The sequence below is a fragment of the Phyllostomus discolor genome, chromosome 3 (genome assembly GCF_004126475.2).
Source record: "Phyllostomus discolor isolate MPI-MPIP mPhyDis1 chromosome 3, mPhyDis1.pri.v3, whole genome shotgun sequence".
In the NCBI taxonomy this organism is placed as follows: Eukaryota; Metazoa; Chordata; class Mammalia; order Chiroptera; family Phyllostomidae; genus Phyllostomus; species Phyllostomus discolor.
In genome coordinates this window covers 122,752,160-122,772,814 of record NC_040905.2, presented here as the reverse complement: position 1 = coordinate 122,772,814, position 20,655 = coordinate 122,752,160, and the positions used below count along the sequence as shown (strand labels likewise).

The 20,655-nt window shown below is 45.5% G+C and overlaps 1 protein-coding gene across 4 annotated transcripts; it reads left to right on the top strand.

The window, feature by feature from the left end:
- The first annotated feature begins 26 nt into the window (after positions 1-26).
- Positions 27-19,236, top strand: UBFD1 (ubiquitin family domain containing 1). Of its 4 annotated transcripts, none has more exons than XM_028510142.2 (7): positions 27-193; positions 389-727; positions 1,649-1,857; positions 4,291-4,356; positions 4,510-4,615; positions 8,792-8,874; positions 11,523-15,313. In XM_028510142.2, the coding sequence occupies exons 1-7, from the start codon at positions 169-171 to the stop codon at positions 11,631-11,633; spliced, it is 939 nt and encodes a 312-aa protein (XP_028365943.1). In that variant the 5' UTR covers positions 27-168; the 3' UTR covers positions 11,634-15,313. The 4 variants fall into 4 exon arrangements, with proteins under 4 accessions (XP_028365943.1, XP_035877275.1, XP_035877276.1 ...); XM_036021382.1 differs by lacking the exon at positions 11,523-15,313 and adding an exon at positions 19,182-19,236 and having other exon boundaries at positions 42-193; XM_036021383.1 differs by lacking the exon at positions 11,523-15,313 and adding an exon at positions 10,895-10,918 and having other exon boundaries at positions 42-193.
- Positions 19,237-20,655: the final 1,419 nt, after the last annotated feature.

The following is a 20,655-nucleotide window of genomic DNA, read 5'->3' as shown; positions in this document are numbered from 1 at the left end:
CGTGGCAGGGGCCGGCCCGGGAAGCGGAGGAGGCGGGTCTCCATAGAAACCTCCACCTGTTTCCGGCCAGTCCGGGCGAGATTAGGGGCTGCTTCGAGGGCCAATCTCCGCCAGCTCTCCTTTTCCCAGCGGTCCCTGCGGGCGCGGTGGGTGTTGTACACAATCATCATGGCGGCGGCCGGGGCCCCGGATGGTGAGTGTGGCGGGATGGCGGGCGCCCAGGTTGGGCCCGGGTGAAGCGGTTTCTTCTTGGGGACGCAGCCTGACCCGGGGTGGGGGGACCTGGGGAGGAGATTCCTGGCTCCGGAGCGGGGGTGCGGCGGCGCCCGGGCGGAGTCCGGCCCCAGGCCCAGCCCGAGGCGAGCGCCCACCCCTGACCCCCTTACAGGCATGGAGGAGGCTGGCATGGACACGGAGGCTGAGACCGTGGTGGCCGAGGCGCCCGCGCGGCCCCTCAACTGCGTGGAGGCCGAAGCCGCAGCGGGCGTGGGGGCGGCGGCCGAGGACGCCTGTGTTGCGCGAAGCAGCCTGCAGCCGGCCCCGGCCCAGCCCCCTGGGGACCCCGCGGCCCAGGCCTCGGTCAGCAATGGCGAGGACGCGGGCGGCGGCGGCGGGGGAAGGGAGTTGGTGGACCTAAAAATCATCTGGAACAAGACTAAGCACGACGTGAAATTTCCTCTGGATAGCACAGGCTCCGAGCTGAAACAGAAGATTCACTCGATTACAGGTAATCCCCATGGCAGAACAGCCACAGCCGCCTTCCTCACCTCTCCTGCAATTCGTAGTGCTTACACTCTGCTAGCACCTTACTGGCAGCTGTTCCAGTATCAGCTTCTCAGTGCTCACGGCAGTTCTCCGAAGTGGGTACTAGGACGCCCATTACTCAGATGGGCAAAATGAGTCCTGGTATTGTAAAGCTAGTAAGTGGCTGAGCTGGGATTGAGGCCCAGGCCCAAGCCTCTAACTTGTGTTGCACAAACATTTCTAATAAAAATCACATAAGACTCTTCTTAAATTTACAGTTTCCAGCTTCTTTTCCATGGAGATTTTGATTCAGTAGGCCTGGAATGTGGCCAGGAGTTTATTTTTTAGCAAATACCAGGTAATTCCCACGGGAAGTTGAGGAAACAGTGCTGGTAACCATCATGGCGGCCCCTTCACAGCTGTTCCTGTTACTTAATTTTTTTCTTGTTTACAGCACTTTGCCATCTGAAATGATTTCTTTTTTAAGCTTTTTCCACGTAGCCAGCCTGTAAGCTCCATAAAAAAAAAACAAAACTTGATCCTTACTGGTTTTTGTATCCCTGAGGTCTGTGGACTCGCACTTAATATTTGAGTGAATAGAAGATTGAGGAATAATTTGGAATGAATGACAGCTAATATTTCCTGAACAATTACTGAATACCAGGCGCTGCACTAAATACTGTTTGCCCTATCTCGTAATCCTTAAAACAAGTCCATACAGAGGGAGCTCCTGTCATCAGTAATATGAAGTTCTGGAAACTGAACCTGAGATGGTTGTGATTTGCCCAAGTGTGCAACAATAAGAGTGGGAGAGCATTATTCACTTTGGGATCTGTTGCCAAAGAGCCCTGGTTCATGTATGTTTTTTTATTCTTTCTTTCATTGTCTGCTACCTTTTCCCAAGGTCTCCCACCAGCCATGCAGAAAGTCATGTATAAAGGACTCGTCCCTGAAGATAAGACGTTGAGGGAAATAAAGGTGGCCAGCGGAGCCAAGATCATGGTGGTTGGCTCCACAATAAATGATGTTTTAGCAGTAAACACGCCCAAAGACTCTGCGCAACAGGATGCCAAGGCTGAAGAGAACAAGAAAGAGCCACTGTGCAGGCAGAAAGTGAGTTTGTCGTGATTGCTAGTCCTGGGAAGTTTGAGGCTTTGTCCTCTGGAGCCGTGGTTGGTGATATTCTCCCTAGAATAAGCTCCTTTTTGGACAGGGCCCATGATGGAAATTTATGGCAGCAGTTGGGTGCGGCTGGCTGTTGAGTGGAGGTGACAACTACCTGAGATTTGCAACTTTGTCTCATCTGGCGGGTCAGTGTGTCTCAAGTCTATCTACTTTAGGATAAGGCCTTTGCAAAGGCAGGCTTCAGAATCAGATACGGGTTTCTCTTCTGTTCATTGCCTGCCAGAGAAAAATGCCATTGCTAGAACTAACTCCCCATTTTGTGCAAGTGCTTACATTTGTTTTTTGTTGTTGCTTCCCCCAAGTCAACAAGCCCATTTCTGGAAATACATGAAAATCAGTAGCTTTCAGAGGTTCCTCTAAAACTGAGCATTTCAGGAAGCCAAATTAAACTAACTAGAAAGATAACTGTGCTGATTTTTTACCCCCTTCTCCTGGTCCATGAAATGGGGGCCTGATTTTTCATATTCTCTGTGGCCCAGTTTGGAGCTGGTTGGAAGAGCCATTACTTATGATCTTATTATCCAGCAAACACCAGCTATTGTTAGGCAGCCTCCTGGACACTCTTAGTAGTGTTCCAGGAAGATAAATAGGTATTCTCATTCTAACCTGTGTCCTGAGTAGAGTGGACCATCTGGAACCAACATTTAGTGATCATAGGCACCTAGGCATATGACCAAGAGTACGAGAAGGACTCAATTTTCTGTTACAGGCTCATATTCCCTTATGTGTGCTTCTAAGCTTTCAAAACATGTTTTTCTAAATATGGCAGCAGAACCTGACCGGCATTAGTGTGAATATTCATGTTTTGTTATAGAAATGTTAATGTGTTTGGTGACAAGGTGCTGCCCCAGAACACATGGAAGATAGCATATAATGTATTTTAAAACTACATTACATTTATAAAACCCCTAAAACTTTTGGGTTTTATGAACATTCAAAACAATTTGCCTGTAGCATTTCAGATAAGGGGTTGTAAACCTATATTAATACCTAAAAGGTGTTTATTTGGACACAAATATGGGGTTATAATGTCTTGTAACCAACTGAGTTCGTTTCCATTTTCCTGTTTTCTTCTGCCATATGTGTGAAATGTCAGGTATGAGAGGGCAGACGCAAGTGAGCTTTCCCTCTAGCCACACCCTGGGAGCACACATGCCTCTTAAATACAGGTTTTGAGTTACTAATGCTAGCTTAACAGGCTTTGAACTGTTTTCCACAGTGCAAGGGAAATTCTTCAATAGATACTTATGAGGTATGAGTTAAATACCTCTTATAATAGCAGCTTGTAATCCATGCTGCTGTGTTTCATTAATGCCAGTTATGAGGCATAACATGGCCTCATGAGAGTGACCCATCCTCATGACTTTATTAGCTCTTCAGGAATCTCGGGCTGGTATATAGGGGACCCTTTGTTAGCAGTCTGGCAGTGTTGAGTTTCTTACTACTGGGGGTTTCTGCCATGCCAGTGACCGTTTGAGCTGGCCAGTGGTCACCTGCTGCTTAAATTTGGTTAATTTTTTACTCTCTGCCTACTCATTGCCCTGTAGTCCTAGCTTTACTAATGTATCTTTATTTATATAGCCATAGATGGGGCAGAAGTAAGATTCCAGCTCGTGGGCTGGTCAGGAGCTGTCTCAGGGGCCATGAGCCTTACTAGAACCCATAAGGAGCTGCCTCAAACTCCTGGGATGGGCTGGGTTAGAGACTTCTTAATATCAGGCTATAGAGTATCAGCATTTACCTTTGGAAGTGTGGTTCTTCAGACTTTCAGTCAAGTTGGGGTTGAGGGTGAGGCAGTGGGGAAAACTTCTACAGTAGATGAGTCTCCATTTGTGGAGGAAATGTGCCTTTAGTCAGTCAGGCTGATTGTCAATAACGGTAGAGTGTCTTCGGGAGTTTAAAGTTGACAGAAGTGCTGTTATTTTGTGCCTGTCATGAGAGTAACACCCTTTGTGACTCTCAACTTGATGTTGAATCCGTTCAGTGGTTCAACTGAGTTGGGGAGGGGAAGAAGATTTTCTTCAAATTAGCAGTCTGGAAATCCTGCTTTCTCTAGAACTTTGAGGTCTAGTATGATAGACATATCTAGCTGATGAAAATTCAGTGAATATATTACTGAGGATTCATTTTCTCTGTCCTACTAGCCCTATTTCAAGTGCTTAATAGCCACACGTTTCCATCAACACAAACTTCTGCTGGACAGCGCTGTTCTGTAGTGTCAGAGGACCCATCTGTAGACAGTACAAGCTTTTGAACCAGAACATTAAGGCTTGCTTTCTTCATCCTGTTTTTCAGAGGTAGTAACATGACAAAAATGCAGTCAACTTTCATTTTAATGATCTCTTCTGACTTATGTTATAGCAACACAGGAAAGTGTTGGATAAAGGAAAACCCGAAGATGTGATGCCATCTGTTAAGGGGGCCCAGGTAAGCCCTACTCCTTCGTGAGCATTCTGAAAACTAGGTCCACCTGACTTCTTGAGGTTCCTGTGCTCCCGTCCTGGCATCCTGTCCCTTCTCTTGTTTTGTCCTACTTTGTTTCTGGTCCCTCCCTCTCTTACCACACTCTCGTGCCTTCAGGAGCGCCTCCCTACGGTCCCCTTGTCCGGCATGTACAATAAGTCTGGAGGAAAAGTGAGACTCACCTTTAAGCTAGAACAAGACCAACTGTGGATCGGCACTAAAGGTACGTGTTACCGCTTGCAGCCTCTTCTGACTTGCTACCTCTGGCGCCCAGCAGCACTCAATTCTGCTCCTCATTTTGAAATCTCCACTGTGCTTTGCATGCTCCTGGCTTTTAGTCTTGCATTTATTTATTTATTTATTTATTTATTGACTTGGCTTTTAGATGCCCACCTTCTGTTTGAACCCTTTTTCCTCATTCTTTTCAGTCTGATCTCAGGGCCAATATATCAAACAGTGGTTCTCTGGGTGTACCTCAAAACCAGAGTTCTTGGATATATGGTCTGAGGGCCAGGTCTGGTCCACAGACAAGGGTTTTATCTGTTTACACATAATCTGTTGAGATTTGCCGTGACCAAAGTGGCTCATTGGGTTGGGCGTCATGCTGCAAACTGAAAGGTCACCAGTTCAATTCCCAGTCAGGGCTCATCCCTGGGTTGCTTGTCAGGGATCATATGAGAGTCAGCCAGTTTGATGTTTCTCGCATCATTTCTTTCCCTCCCTCACCCTTTCTCTAAAAATAGATAAATAAAATCTTTAAAACCTGGAGATTTCACTTGATCTGATTTTTGGCTCCTCTTGAAAAATATCAAAAGATCCAACTAGTCTAGACCTGCGTGCTCACATGGTAAGAAGCAGCTGGAGGCAAGTAGTAGTTACATGTGGGCATGGCTAACCATTCTCACTGGCTCAGTTAGCCTGTATGTAGCCAAACATCCTTCGTTGACATTGCCCACCTGGCCCCCATAGATGAGAGTTTGCCCCTGTACTAGCTGCAGTTTTCCTAGTACTGGGGACCCATCCTCTCCCTACACCTCAACCTGGTAGCCCTCTGCATACCCCCACCAACCCCCACCTGTGCTCGCTGGGTCAGGCTTGCTTTTTGCTGGGAAATGTCTCTGTCTTCCCACTTTCTTCCCCCAGATGGATCAAAGTCTTGTCAGTTACATTCCAGAATTACCTGTGTCCCTTTCTTTGCCACTTCATTCTGCTGCTTAAGACTCCTAGCATCTCTAAACTTGGTCCATGAAAGAAGTTAACCTGTTTCCCTGACCCATTTCTGGTCTCTTCTGTCCTGCCCATCCTCTGTACTGTTTTTTTTTTTGTCACTGGTTTTTGTGCTCAAAAACCTTTGGTTCTTTAAGGCCAAGTTCAAATGCCTAACCATAGTGTCCAGTGTTCTCAATGATGGAACCTCAGTTTAAATTTTTGACCTAGCTTCCTGCCCTGCTTGCCTTGTCATACCTTGTGTGTCAAGCTGCACCACTCACAGAACTTCCCTCACATGCTCTGCACAGCTCTGTGTCTTTGCTTATGCTGTGCATTTATCTGCAAGCCTTTTTCCCATTTCTTGTTATAATAAAATCTTCCAAGGCCCTACTTAAATGTCCCCCTAATGAGCCTTCCCTGACACGCGCCCCCCCCCCTCCCCCGCTGCTTCTGTTCATAGAGCATTTCATTTATGTCCCCAGAGCACTCATTACTCTCTGACTTGTCTGTCCCCTGTTAGATTCCGGAGGGGACCGAACATGCTAACTCACCTGTTTCTGCCAGCACTGTAGGTGTTCAGTGTTTGAGGTAAACTCTAAAGAGAAGTCCAGGGGATTTCATCTTCTGAGGCTAATTGGTTTCAGGGACAGGCCATTAGTATGATTCTGCTTCAGATGGGACCAAAGTTTTATGGAAAATAAACAGGGTTGGGGTGATGGGGACTGAAATTTTTATTATCTAAAATATTCTTGTTTTCATCCCCACCTTGGTTCTGAAAGTGAACAAAGACATGCCAGAAACGCTTAAGTTTTCTAATGATTGTGTGGTAACCTGCTGTATTCTTTCTTTCACCTTTGATTCTAACTGCATGATCGGAGCAAGTTTTGCAAACTATCTAAGGGCTCCCCAATTCTTCCAAGGGCCTTTGACCCCTTTAGTAGGTCATTTTCTTCTGCAGAGCCGATCCTGTCATCCCCTGCTGGTTCTTCATTTGTGAGCTGCCTGCCTCTGTCAGCTCCTCACTTCTCCATGACTTGGCAGGTGGTTGGGCTTAGTCCTCCATCATCATATTGACTCACTAAAGCTCTGCCTCTTCCATTTTGGTGGCCGAATGGAAAGCAGTGGCTTAAGACTCACCGAGAAAAACCAATGGCCCAGAGGGTGGCCCAGTCTGTATGAGAACTCTATCTGTGCATGCTGGTTGGTTCCTCAGGGAACATTTCTGTGTTAGAAAGTATTGTAGGAAACACGTCATAACGGCAGGGACTTAAGAGAATGAAGGAGAGCTCTGGAAGAACCTCAGTGTGTTAGTGCATCAGGGCTATTGAGAGCCTCATCAGCCTTCCTGAAGAGTGTGGCCATCAACTCATGCCTTCCTTCAGGGGTCGGCCACAGCTGAGATTTTCACTACCACCAAGAGCCCTGCATCAGTGTAGTTCAGGCACTCTTCTCACCTGCCCATGAATCCTGTCACCTGAGTGTCATAAGCATTCCCCCAGAGGATAGCCACTGGCTTCATCTTTCTGCTGGGCAGACACTGCTGTCAGCCTCTTTCCAGCAGCTAGTCAGCCTTTCTCAGGGGTGCTTTACTTAGTGATACGGGTAAACTCTGGTGGCCTGTGTGGCAGGCAGGACTCAGAAGCCTTGGGCCTAGTAGAGTGAGAAGAACAGGCTCTTGGGCAGGAAGCATGAATGGCAAGCATGGGGAGCACCTTCACTCCCTTGGGGGCACCTGTTGGTAGGGATGTGGCATCTGTATTTAGCTGCTTGTCACTCATGAGCATGGACCCCAGAAGTGTTATATCTTCTGCATTTTCAAAAAGGCAGAAATCCATATTTTTATGTGAAAATCTCTGGATATTTCAAGATGGTAGTGTTTCAAGTTTTCATCTTAAAGACAGAGCTGGTTAGGCCTTGCCTGTGGGTCACTGTTTTTGAGCCACTGAAAGTCAAAACTAGAATGAGTGTCTTCAGTTCCATTCTCCCCACCCACATTTTTTGTGGACCAAGGCCCACAGAACAGAAATAAAATGTCTCAACTCATCAACTAGACTAGAACCGTGGCCTCTAAATTCCTAGTTCTTTTGTCAAGTTACTGTTTTCAGATTCTGCCTTTTCCAGAGTTTTCTTTCTGCAAAGGCTTTAATGTTTTTGTTTTTGTGTTTAAGATTTTATTTATCTATTTAGAGAGAGTGTGAGGTAGGGAGAAAGGGAGAGAAACATTGAGCAAAGGAGAAACATTAAATCAGTTGCTTCTTGCACACACCTCAACCAGGGACCAGGCCTGCTACCCAGGCATGTGACCTGACTAGAAATCGAACGGGTGACCTTTTTGCTTCGCAGGATGATGCCCAGCCAACTGAGCCATGATAGCAAGGGTGGCTTTAATGTATTTTTTTTTAAATTGGTTTAACTGTTTGCTGAGTGCTTCTCCCCTTCCTGAGGTGTGTGCTGCTTCTGGGTGGTGGTTTCCTGGTGTCAGGCACTCTATATCTCTCCTTCCATCGTCCCCTCCTGCTACACATGCTCACTGCCAGCAATCTCCTCTTTCTGCAGGCATCGCTTGTTGCCACCGCTTGCATATCTGGCACCCCTAAACTTGCTGTGAAATGTCTTCTGACGCTGTGTGCTAAATGGTATCTTGAGTGTTAATCATAAGAGGGTGTAAATGTTTTAAGAGAACTTTCAAGCATGTGTATATGGAAGGGTAGGGGATCACAGGAGGGCTGGGGGGGGACAAGTGAGCAGGATCTTTGGACAGAGACTGGTTATACATCCCCAACAGTCCTCCTTTCTGGGGGAGCCCCAGGGGCTCGGTAGTGTCTCTTTGCTCTTGGTCCTCTTGTCTGTCCCAGGCACCAAAGACCTTGGCCAGTGCTGGACTTGGACAGTAAGGTGTAGTGGGATTTCTTGAGTATTAATTGTTAGACCTTTAAAAATAACACCAGGAAAGAGGTACCTCTGTCCTCAGAGACCTTTACTATACCATTGCCACATACTGGTCCGAATTTGCTCCTAAGAAGTTCCCAGCTCGCACCCAGGAGTCTAGGGTCACTGTGAGAAGGTCCTGCCCTGAGTGATTTGAGCTTACAGCAGACTCCAAAGCCACTAGCCCTGACTAGGGACTGCTGAGTCACAGGAGTAGAACAGGAGAGCCTTTGAATAATGATCGTCATTCCTCTCAACCTAGAGCGGACTGAGAAATTACCCATGGGCTCCATTAAAAATGTGGTCAGTGAACCCATCGAAGGACATGAAGACTACCACATGATGGTAAGTAACTGGTGTTCTGTGGCCTCTCTTGCCTCCTGCTTCTGCTCCTCTAGCAGGCACTGAGGTGACCCGAGGAGGACACTCAGTATTCAGGAGATGCATGGTCTCAGACGTTCGTTTCCTCATCTACTTAGTACTTAGTCTATGACCTAGTCCTAGTTCTCTTTATTTTGCAGCACCCACTACCTTCCCACAGTTTAAAGGGGATATGTTGTTTCTCTTTTGCCTCCCTTTTAGTTATAATATTTTGTTTTTAGACCAGGAGAATAAATGTAATGAGGAAGAATGGTTTGTGGGTTTTCATTGAACTTTTCTTACATACAGAATAAAACCTCTCACTAGTCTTGGTGTTTGGGCCACCATGCCTTACCCCTCTGGAATGGTGTTGCCCTTCCCAGGCTGTAGCCATCAGGTGGCCGGGCTCCTGTGGGGAGGTTAGGTCTGTGGACATCGTCCTTACGGAGGTCCACTCCAATTGCACAGCTGTGTTTTCCCGAGACACAGTGTTGGCAGACGTGCTCGAGTCTGTGTGGAATGAAGCAAGAGTTCAGTGATGAACTGAGCGGCTTAGACATACCCCTTCTACTTCCCAGCACTGTTTGGAGGGAACCACTGTTTTTTAAAAACTTTATTTTATTTATTTATTTATTTATTTATTTATTCATTTATTTACTTATTTTTAGAGAGAGGGGAAGGGAGAGAAACATTGCTGCCTCTTGCACATGTCCCAGCTGGGGACCGGCCTGCAACCCAAGCATGTGTCCCCATGGGGAATCGAATTAGCAACCTTTCACTTTTCAGGATGACACTCAACCAACGGAGCTACACTGGTCAGGACTGGAGAGGCCCCTTTAAAAATTAAGTTAGCCATGCACACTTTGAAATTGCTATGACAAGAATCTGACCTGAGCAGTGACAGGGTGAGGGTGGCTGCCTGCCTCCTCTATCTGAGGAGGCAGGTTTTTCAGCCCCCAAACATCAGGAATGTAGGTACGTTGGCCCTGTCTCAGGGAGAAGGAACAGTAGTGGTCTGACTGGCATGTGGTGTCACACAGTCCATGCATGGCAGACGGAGATGTTGGAAGATCCCAGAAAAAGGGGATTTAGCATCATGGCAGTCCTGCGTAGACAGATGGCAGATACTTGTACTCTAGGAAAGGTCTGTCATCTGTCTGTCTTGTCCCCTCTCCTGCCATGCCTGTCAGTTTAGCTGGTAGGTGTGGAAGCAAGGCTATGGCTGGGCTAGCAGAGCTCCTAAGTGGCTCTGAGCCCGTGGTGACAACGCCCCGGGGCTGCTTTTGGGCCCTCTGGTATGTCTTCCACTCCTGGTCTCTGGTCTTTAAAGGACTACAGGTGAATTGTTCTCTTGCTCAGTTATTTTTTTCTTTTGAAAGTTGGATTTTATTATTTTCATCTGGTCTCCTGCACTGCCATTTGAAGCATTTGTCTTCTTAGTTTGCAGCCCCAGTTTTTAGGCAGCCTGGTGAAAAGAGTTTACAGAAGCTGAGTGCCAGTTTAAACCTCTTAAGTGATTGGTGGTGTGGCTGAGCAATGCCTTAGATTTTGTTTAAATGCTCATTTTTTTCTGGAGTCACTTCTGGCAGCAAATGGCTCTGATCACTTTTCTCTAAACATTTATTAATTAGCACCTTTACCTTTGTCCTAATTAACATATTTCCCTTTTTGCAGATGCCATTTCACTAGCTAGGTTAACATGTCAGAGGTCACATTAGAAGGGGGTAGCTGTGCTTTGTTATTTTTAGAGAAATCTTTAAAAATACAGGAAAGAACAGTGAGTATTGTAATAAATCCATATATCCGTCACCAAGAAATAACAATTGTAAATATTTTGTGACTTGCTTTGAATCACTTTTTAATGAACGAAAATTTACCAACAGTGAATTCATCCCTGTTGTCTTCCCCTTCCCCACTACCCTCTATCACGTGGATCTTCCCTGCTCTGCTTTCGTTTACATGTATGTCCATTAACAAGCTTCAGTACTGTTTTGTGTTTTTTCAGTTTTCATAAGTGGTATCATGGTATGTATCGTTCTGCAGCTTGCTTTTTTGGTTCAACATTATGATCTATCTGTATTTACCATAGATCCAGTTCATACTTTTTAAAAGTGATCCAATGTTCATATGAATAGGCCATGTCACTTTTAATTTTGCATTCCCTCACTGGTGGGTATGTAGGTTGTTTCCAGGTTTTATTATTTCTGGCAGTGCTGCTTTGAACGTTCATTCCTTGTGCATGCATGGCAGTTTTTCTAGGGCAGTGGTTCCCAAATGGGTCTCTGGATCAGCAGTGTCACATCACCTGGGAACTCCGTATAGTTACAGATTCTCAGGCCTCACTTAGCCCTGCAAGTGGCTCTGATGTACATTCGGGTTTGGGAACCATTGCTCTAGGGTCAGCTGTGTTTATATCCCTCTTGCTACTGCTGCTTTGTTTTTTGTTTGTTTGTTTGTTTTGGGGGGTTTTTTGTGGTTTTTTTTGAGGGGGTGGCAAGAGAATGTTTTCCATGTGCAGGTTTTTTCCTCTTCCTCTTTTTAAGTCTCTTTTCGGCCCTCCCCTGTGTTTGTTGTGCTGCTGCTCAGTCTCCCAACCTCTGAAGTGTTGCTTGGTTTTCCTTTTTCCCTTCCAGGCATTTCAGTTGGGCCCCACGGAAGCCTCTTACTACTGGGTGTACTGGGTTCCAACTCAATATGTGGATGCAATCAAAGACACTGTGCTGGGGAAGTGGCAGTATTTTTGAAAGCACTTTCACCTCTGGCCCAGGAGACTGACCCAAAGTGAAGGACATTGCTGGGAGAGGCCTGCAGCATCCCTGGATTTCAGAGTTCTGGAACTTTGTTCAAAAAACAGTCTATATCCAATCTAAGGTGATGTGGTGACTGAAGCCAGAGGTGATGTTCTTTCACCCTTAGCTTACTTTTAACTTAAAATCACCAGTTCCCTTTCTTGCAGTCAGCTTCATACCATTTTTAAAGTCAGTACAGTGGAAATCAATAAATCTGAATTCTGAATGTGTTGTGTGGAATACTCTTAAGTGTGTTCAAGAATAGATCTGCCAAGGTTTTGTTTAGAAAGGAATGGTCAAAAGATTTCTGCTTTTTTTTTAAATGATTTTAACTGAAATATTTTCATAAATCTTTGGTTGTAAACATTTGGACTGTGTTGTGATGAGCTGGGTTATTTTTTTCCTTCATATAAAATTGTATGCAAAGTGGGAGGGTTGGTAAGCCATATTTTTCTGTCCATTGATTCAGACTTAATTCTTTCCATTTTTCATTTTCTCACTTCCTAGATTTGAGTTTTTGTTTTGAAAACCCAAAGATGTCAGTTCCACCTTTTGTACCTCATCGCTGCTTCCCTTCTTGGCATCCCTCCTGCTATGCTGCTGCTCTTGAGTGTGCGGTGGGAGGAAAATGCTGGGATCTCGGTCAGGGAGCACTCACACATGCTGTGGTGTCTGGTGAGCCTCAGAGTATTACACGGTGACTCTTGACAAAACGTCTTGCCCTTTGGGCACCAATCAGTAGGTTATCTACAGCCCTCACCAAGTTGGTTTTGATGCCCAGCCTGCCAGAGGCGTGCCTGGCTGTGCTGCTCCGAAAGCCACAGTCCCCAGGCTGCCACAGGCCTTCAAGGAGGAGCCAGGTGGAAGACAGTTTATACAGCCATATATTCACAGGCCCATTGTAGAAGTTTCAAGAAATTCTTAAGCAGTCCAATGATTATTTCAGTACACTTCTTCATTTGTTCCTTCTCATGTGTTGTTTTCAAGTGTCCTTCATTTCAGGTTCAGAGATGCTGCCTTTCTCAATAAGAAGACATCTGACCTAGTGGGTTGGCGATATATTGGAACATCAAAAATGGGATAAATTGCTTTTGTGATTAGCTCACCCTCTTCTGGCTTTAGCCCTTATGTTCTTTGTACACGTGAACTCTGTTGTCTCCTTGTGGCTTGGTTGACTCTGAAATGAGGGAGAGTCTTTTGGTGAGTGGTATCCTTGTGCTGTTTGCTGTTTTTCTGCTGCTGCCTTTCCAGTTCTCTCACTGGCTGCAGGCTCTCAGAGCAAGGCTTGCCAAGAGACTTTCCAAACCTGACATTCTGGATTCTAGGCTGTTCACTCTTATTTTGTGAAATGTATTAGCATGTGGGAGCCAGTTACTGATGGTATTCTGTACCCTTTCCTCTGAACTGTACTTCAGGAATCAGCCAGTATAGACAGACTCGTGCTTCTCATGGTGTAGTCATTTCTGAGTTAGGCATCTGGGCAGAAAGATCTACACTTGTTTTTTGTGGGCATAAGTACATCTGTTGAAGTGTAGTGTCCAAGACACTGCCTGTTTTCATCCTTAAATAAGAAACAGTAGCTGCAGCTTCTCTGTACTGTTGGCCACAGCTCATGCAGAAAACGGTGCTTCTGCTCTCCTGTTGCGCCTCTTCTACAGCTGACAGGTCTGCAGAGGACATGGTCATGGAGCAAGCAGGGTATTGTCTAGTTTGTTGGCCAATGTCCCTGTCCTGGAGACTTGTCCTGACAGTGCCACACACCACTTCTTTCTCTGGAAGCAGGTGTTTTCGCCCCCAGACTGGCCTCACACTGCTGCCCTCAGAGGCCCTTCCTGCCAGGTCTCCTCATTTTCCCTGTTTGTGTGGCTGCCACACCGTGAGACCTCCCTTTCTCCCAATGAGAATGTGTGTCCCTGCTCCCCAAGAGCCAAACTGCTTCTCACTCAGGCTGGTGTCATTTCAAGACAGGACCAAAGCCTGTGTGAGCCTTTTTATTTTAAGTAAAATGGTGCTTTTTTCCTTACTTCAAGATACTATATATAAATAATGTAAATGACATCTTTTCATATGGAGCTGTTTGATGGGGCTCACTGAACCTGCTAGAGCAGTCATGAACTCTGGCTCCTGGGTCAATCTGCATGGAGAGCTTGCTGAAAGCCCTCAGAGAGCAGAGGTGGACGGAACCAGAAGCCCTGGAAGAGGTGTTTAATTAGATCTGAGTCTGTGTCCCAGCAGTATTCATTGTCTTGTTTCTCAATCCTGTGAGGGGTCTCTTCCTTTTTTTCTTACGGTCTAGAATGTACTGAGACTTAATCTGTGTTAGCAAGCTGGCGTACTCTCCCCTTAGGTACATCGCAGTGTTACTGTGTCCTCAGGATGAGTTCTGTGCAATTCCTTCACTGTCAGAAGGGATCAGCTCTTTGTCTGGGTTGTGCTTCCCTCATGGTGGCATAGGGCATGTAGGTGGTCCGAGGAAGTGCTGCTTCCAAGGGGCTCCAGTGTGCAGGGAGTAGTCTCGGGGCCTGGCGTCTTTTCCCTGCAGGTATTTCTCTGAGCCTCATGATGGGCTGCTCTCTCTTCTGGAATTTGTGCTGGTGGTTCTCCTGCAGGTCTTGACTCACAGATGCTATCCTTTCTCTCCCTGAGGCAACTTGGTGAATAATGACAAAGTGTAATCCCTGCTGAGGCCAGTCCCGTTCAGCTCTTGTGTCAGTCAGCCTGATCAGAGAACTTAATTAAGACTTGCGAGTTGCTGAACTCTTTGGTGTTAAGTATTTTCCTTGATGATAGGCCTTCTACAAGTAGTAGTAGCTCTTTCTTCTTAATGAGGTGGAACTGAGCTAAGGATGTCCTTTCTTACAATTTGTGGACACAGAATGCCAGTGAGATCTCAGTAGGCTCCTTAGTTGCTGCTTTACCTTACAAGGGCCAAAGAGACAAACTGCCACATTGCCACGGCTCTGAAAACCTGTCATATTTCATCCAGAAGGGGCTTGCTTTCCTCTTCTCTTACTTAACTATGTGCCTGGAAGAGCCATCCTGGGCTCTTGTTCTTGGCTAACCCTTTCTTTGCTAGGGGCAGGAGGAGAAGGGATGGAATCTGTGCCATGGACCATGGTAGGACTGGCCTTCTTTCTACCCTGTCTTTTGATGGAGACCTCTCCCTTGCTCCATGCCTCAACTCATGCCTATTGTCTTGGAAAAGGATGGTCCCTTTGTTTAAGGCTTTGTGATGAAGTCACCTCTAGTTAGGATTGGCACCTGTCTCTTTCTTGATAGGGCCTGGTGGCCTCTCTGAAGTCACAGGTGGTCGGTCAGGAGCCCTCCGGAGTAAAAACACCTGGTCCATTTACCTGCCAGGCTGTTCTACTGCTTTCCAAATTTCAAGAATGTTTTTCTTTTTCTTAAAACAGTTCTCCAGAATGAATTGACAATATACGTAAGTACCATATTTCCTTGTGGTGTATGCTCCATTCTGGTTTTTGTTTTTTAATCAATTGCCTGTTTGGGAAGAGATGAACATATTTAGTCTATTAGATTTGCGCTGCTGGATTTTTTTTTTAAAGTGTAACCTGACTAGCTGTCTTATTGTTTATCCTGTAAGATTAGCCTATCAATTAAAGTTTGATAATTAATTGCGTGTCCTTTTTCCTTCCAGTTCTTCATGCGCCTAATCCATACTTGGGGTTCACCAATATTTGGAACTGGGCTGAGAGCCATTTTTTTGCCAGCTATGATCAGTCATTTTCCTGTCTTCTTTATTTGGCTTTGAGTATATCCTGCAAAAAACAGTTGATAAAGGGATTTGATTTGATTTACTTCTGTATTAGTCAAAGTCACTGCCAAGGCCATGCTCCTGTTATTAGTACAGCCCTCTGCTGCCCACTCTGGCTTCCAGGTGTTGGAGGGGGTGCCACCTCATTGTCCTTACACCTCCTGACTTGTGCCTCGTGTGACTTTACCCAACCGTGTAGCCTCGGAGAACACGTTTAGTAACACACTGAGATGGAGTTCCAGTTCTTGCCACAGCCACAAAGACCTGGGAGGAGGGAGGGAGAAGATCTGTTACCAAAAAAGAAACAAAAATAGAATCCTTGGAATGAGTATTGGTTATAGTTTGTTGAAACTAGTTTTGACCCAGTGCCCCTCCCACTGGACCTCTCTCATCCTCCTCTACTTTGTAAGTGTTCCTGGAAGTTCTGGTCCCATGGCCCCTTTCTGGCTCTTTTCCATTATTCCAACACCTCATAATCTTGAAGCAACAGTGTTAGTTCTGAAGATCTGACTGGTGTGGGAGAGAGTGATGGTGGCACTGCTACATGCTGCACATTGGCAGGCACCCATCTGGAGAATCTACTCTCTGCAGAGGGTCCAGATCTTATCCCAGTTCTGAATGGTTACTACAGGCACCTTTCAGAAGAATAGGGTGATTGACTCTTCTCAGGTGGATAGCGATGTGAACTGCAGTCCTAGTATCGGACTATACCCTTTGGCGGGGGGGGGGGTGTCTGCATTTTCTTAACTGTAGCTAACTAACAACCCTTTCTGCAAGGAGGATCCCACAAGCCAGATAGTCTTTAGGGCAAGAAGCAACAAACTCTTCCTCCTCTTGTCCAAGAGGTGGTCTGTTTAGCTTGTCCGCATAGGAAATGGAGGTGCCTGTCCCCCAGGAGCTCTGAGGTGACACCACGTGACTGCTTTCAGCTGGGATTGACCTGTGCCTTTCCCTAGTTATCAAGGCTGTTTTTGTTCTGAAGCCTTGTTAGCCAGTCTTCCTCTCCTGATACAACTTTTCCTACTGTTTACCCTATTTTATAACTCCCGATTTCAAGTTTCTTGCTGTTTTTACCCCCCTCGCCCTTACTTAATTTTAATCCCTTGCTGTTTTCCCTTTTTGGTTTTGGAAATTTTCAAATTGACAAAGCTGAAATATGCCACATTTAACATCTTACTCTTTTCACCTTGGTTCACCAGTTAAAATATTAACCAATATTTTTCTCTTCTTCTAGACACATACCCTTTATTTTGCTGAAACATTTTACAGATGTGCAGGGTCATCACATTTCACCTGTGGGTATTTTAGCACATACCTTCTAAGAAGGAGGACACTGTTATACCTTAACACAACATTGTCACCTCACTTAAGAAGATATCAATTCAGTAATATCACTCAATATACAGACCAAAATATCTTCTAGAGCTATTTTTCTAATCAGTAGTACTTATGTTTTTAAATCCTTATTCTAGTCTTGTTTTAATACCCTTTGAACTTTTGTGGTTTTGGCTTTTCTTTCTCACCTTAAAAGTCATTTCCACCCTGGCTGGTGTAGCTCAGTGGATTGAGTGCAGGCTGTGAACCAAAGGGTCGTCGGTTCGGTTCGCAGTCAGGGTACATGCCTGGGTTGTGGGCCAAGTCTCCAGTGGAGGCCACATGAGAGGTGACCACACATTGATGTTTTTCTCCCTATTTCTCTCTCCCTTTCCCTCTCTCTAAAAATAAAATTTTAAAGAAAAAAGTAATTTCCCCCATATATTTTACTCCCATGTACTTTTAATTTTTATTATGACCCCTAATGTCTCCTCCCCTTCTGGTCATGAACCTTGTCATGTTTTATGTTGTGGGTTTGTCATTTCCAGCTGGGGCTGTGGTTCCAGAGGAGGTGTCAGGGGACCAGCAATCCCAAAGGGTAGAGTCCTCTAGTCCGCCAATCACTGGCTCCCTGCCCACATCTAAATCTGGACTCCAGGGTTCCATGACTCAGGACTTGCTTCTTGGTGACAAACCTAATTCATAGGACTTAGACAAAGTGATTTGGCTCAGATAACTGGAGGTGCAATGTGTCCAGCTGAGCCCAATGCAAGAGCTCCAGGCACCTGACCCTCCAATTGCTAGCCCCGCTCTCCTCTGTTGACTTAGCTTCCATCAGACTGGCAGCCCCAAAGGAAGAGAATTTTTTTCTTCCCCAGGAATTCCAGTAAAAGTACCAAACTAAAAGTAAAAGTACTAGTAAAAGTACCAAAACAGATTCTTAGTGAACCCTGCCCTCCACAAATACACAAATATCATAATGTTAGCATCTGTGCTAGTTGACTTACATTCATCATGAGTATGGGATTTTCAAGCAAATACCCCAGACTGGAGGTGACAGCACCTTGGGCAGACCCCACCCAGCAGGGTTTGGCCACCAGCTATTTGCCAGGTAAATGCCACTTGGCAAGAATTGTGCTCCAGCCTTGGGTGAGGCATGTTCACCTCTGGGTACTCTGTCCACAAGAAACTTGCTTCAAACACTGCCTTCAAGTCCTGTAACAGCTCCTCCATTGAATCTTACATTGATGTACACAGAGCCACGTGCCAGGCTCTGTGTCACTTTGTGGGCAATATATTGTCAACACTCTGCCACATCCCTCTTGTCACCCCCACTTACCCATTAGAGGAAACAGGCTCAGAGAAGTGACGTGACTTAACCAAGGTCATGCATATCACCAACTGAAGCTAAGATTCAGACCCGAGATTTGCCTAGGGTTCTGCTATTAAGGTGCTCTCCTTATTGAGAACTTAGGAAAACTCACTATGTTTTGTTTTTTCTTTCCTTGGTTTAAGCCCTATGTCTTAAGGGCACTAACTTGTGTTTGTGAGTTGTTTTTTAAAACTTTGAACCTTAACATTTGTTAATTAATTGGCTATCATTTAAAAAACTAAGACAGTGCCCTGGTTAGATCGTTCTCACAATATGCCAGGATTGTGGGTTCAATCCCCAGTCAGGGAACATACAAAAATCAACCAGTGAATGCGTAAATGGGTGGAACAACAAATCAGTGTTTTTCTCCTCTCTCACATTAATATGTTAAAAATGAAAAATTAAGACAGTAATGCATGTACTTGATAAAGAAATGTGAAGTCTGGCGAGACTGACAAGTCTCTCACTTAGTTCTAGCTTCTCAGCCTCAGCTGTGACCTATCCCTGTGGGCAGTAGCGTTTCATTTAGGCTTCAGGGCATCAGGTCCATCTGAGGAGCAGATGGTGAGGGCACACACCCTGCAAACTCTCCAGCCCATGGCTCCAGCCCATTTTTCTTACCCTCTTGTTCATTACTTTCTGCTGAATGAGTATCTCACAAACAAACCCATGTGCCAACCAGAAATCTGTCCCCTTTCCAGTCTGATCCTCCTCTAGTCCGTTTCAGATGACTTGGTACAAGCAGCCGAAGGCATAAACTTGTGAGGTGTCCTAGACCCTTTGCCTTTTCCTTCACCTGACTGGGTTCTGTCACTTTTATGGTGACTTTACTAGTCGTTCCATCTACATTTTTTTGCATGGGCTTTTCCAGGAACTACAAGGTTCATCCCTTAAGTCCACCTTTTCCACTTTCTGCACAGCCACCAGCAAAGGAGCTCAAATATGTACATCTGGCTGCCTCCCCTGCAGGATACCCTACTGCTTCCACTGCTGACCCACTCCTCTGCCACCCTGTAAGGACCCCCTTTGTTTTTAACCACAGGCACAGCACTGTAGTTCATGCTCTAGCAGTGTTCCAGATTGAACACACTTGTGTCCTGCCCATTTCTGCACAGGCTGCTCCCATCCACCCTGGCCAAGCCTTGGAAGTTCTGCCCAAGCTTCAGTGCCACGAGTGCTTTTCCTCAGATCAGTTCAGCAGCTGCTGAACTACTACTGTCTGTTTCCACGTACTTTTATGTGTCATTTATTACACAATACATGGTATTTATAATTTAGAAAATACTGAACAAAAATAAGCCCTATTTCTACCATGTTATAATCATTAACATCATAGTGTGCTTTAGAGAAATGGGGTCATGCTGGTTATAATCTGTCTGTACTTAGTCTTTCCATGTGATTGCATAAAACTTCCTATTTAGTTTCATATGGTTGGATATCCAATTGTACAGCATCTGTGTATTTTGTTACATGTGTCATGTTGAATTTCCTCCCTTATTTGGACAAATTTCAAGTTGAATGAACACACATGTACACACATAGTATATATGTGCATATAGCTGTCACCTAGTCACTGGTTAATGTTTTGCTCTGTTTCTGAGCCATGTGAAAGTCAGCTGCAGTCCTGATGCTTCACCCCTAAGCACTCAGTGCATTCATCGTGAGAATAGGTTAGTCAGACCGCCATAACATGGTCATTATTCCCAAGAAAAGTGATGTCTTGTTCCCTGCACATATCTCATTTGTCCTCCAGTTTCCTGTTCTTCCCCATCCTCCCAGCCCCATACTTTCCTGAAGTTGATGTCTCCAGTTTCCTTTTTAGTTACCTGTCCTTCCCCATGACATCGTTTTGTTTTTTTTAAAGCCCTACCTTCTGGATGTTCCCCAATGATCAGACTCAGGTTCAACAATTCTAGCAACATTCTTTCTGTTGATTACATCAGGGTAATCGGAATGTGGCACATCATATGGGTGCTAGCTGTCCCATAGCAAATGGTGCACTCCTGGGAATGGAGGCATACAATTGACCTGTGTGGTGCTCAGTCCACTGGCAGGGTACTGCACATGTGATGGTGGGCACGTGATATTTGAGAGGCACTTGCTATCTGAGGAGGCACAATGAGAAGAGTGGTGTGGCAGAACTAGAGATGGGCCAGAGACAGGTTGTGACAGGCCATACAGTCATTCTCACAAAGAGAACTGCCTACAGCAGATGCACAGGTGTTCCGAGGCAATTAGAACTACATGCACGTCATGCCATCTGTACTGTTCTCATTCACACACACTTTGGAATGCTGCATGTGGCCCATATGCTGCCTTCCTAGAGTGGCATACAAAGAACATTCCAGTTAAGTTCTTAGAGCTAAAGGGCTTTTACTGTTGTTTGTACATGGAGACTCTAAATAGCACTGCCAAGGAATTACCTGTGTGTGTGATTCAGTGTATTGTCTTCCTTAATCTGGGTCCTTTGAGACCTGAAACAGCTACACAGTCATGGGCACAGGGTACTTCTGGGC

Bases quoted from the DNA above. Each gene is read 5' to 3' on its own strand.
- UBFD1 (XM_028510142.2), top strand. From the start codon at position 169: ATGGCGGCGGCCGGGGCCCCGGATG. The intron at 194-388 runs GTGAGTGTGGCG...ACCCCCTTACAG, and splicing joins GGCGGCCGGGGCCCCGGATG to GCATGGAGGAGGCTGGCATG. The intron at 4,357-4,509 runs GTAAGCCCTACT...TCGTGCCTTCAG, and splicing joins CATCTGTTAAGGGGGCCCAG to GAGCGCCTCCCTACGGTCCC.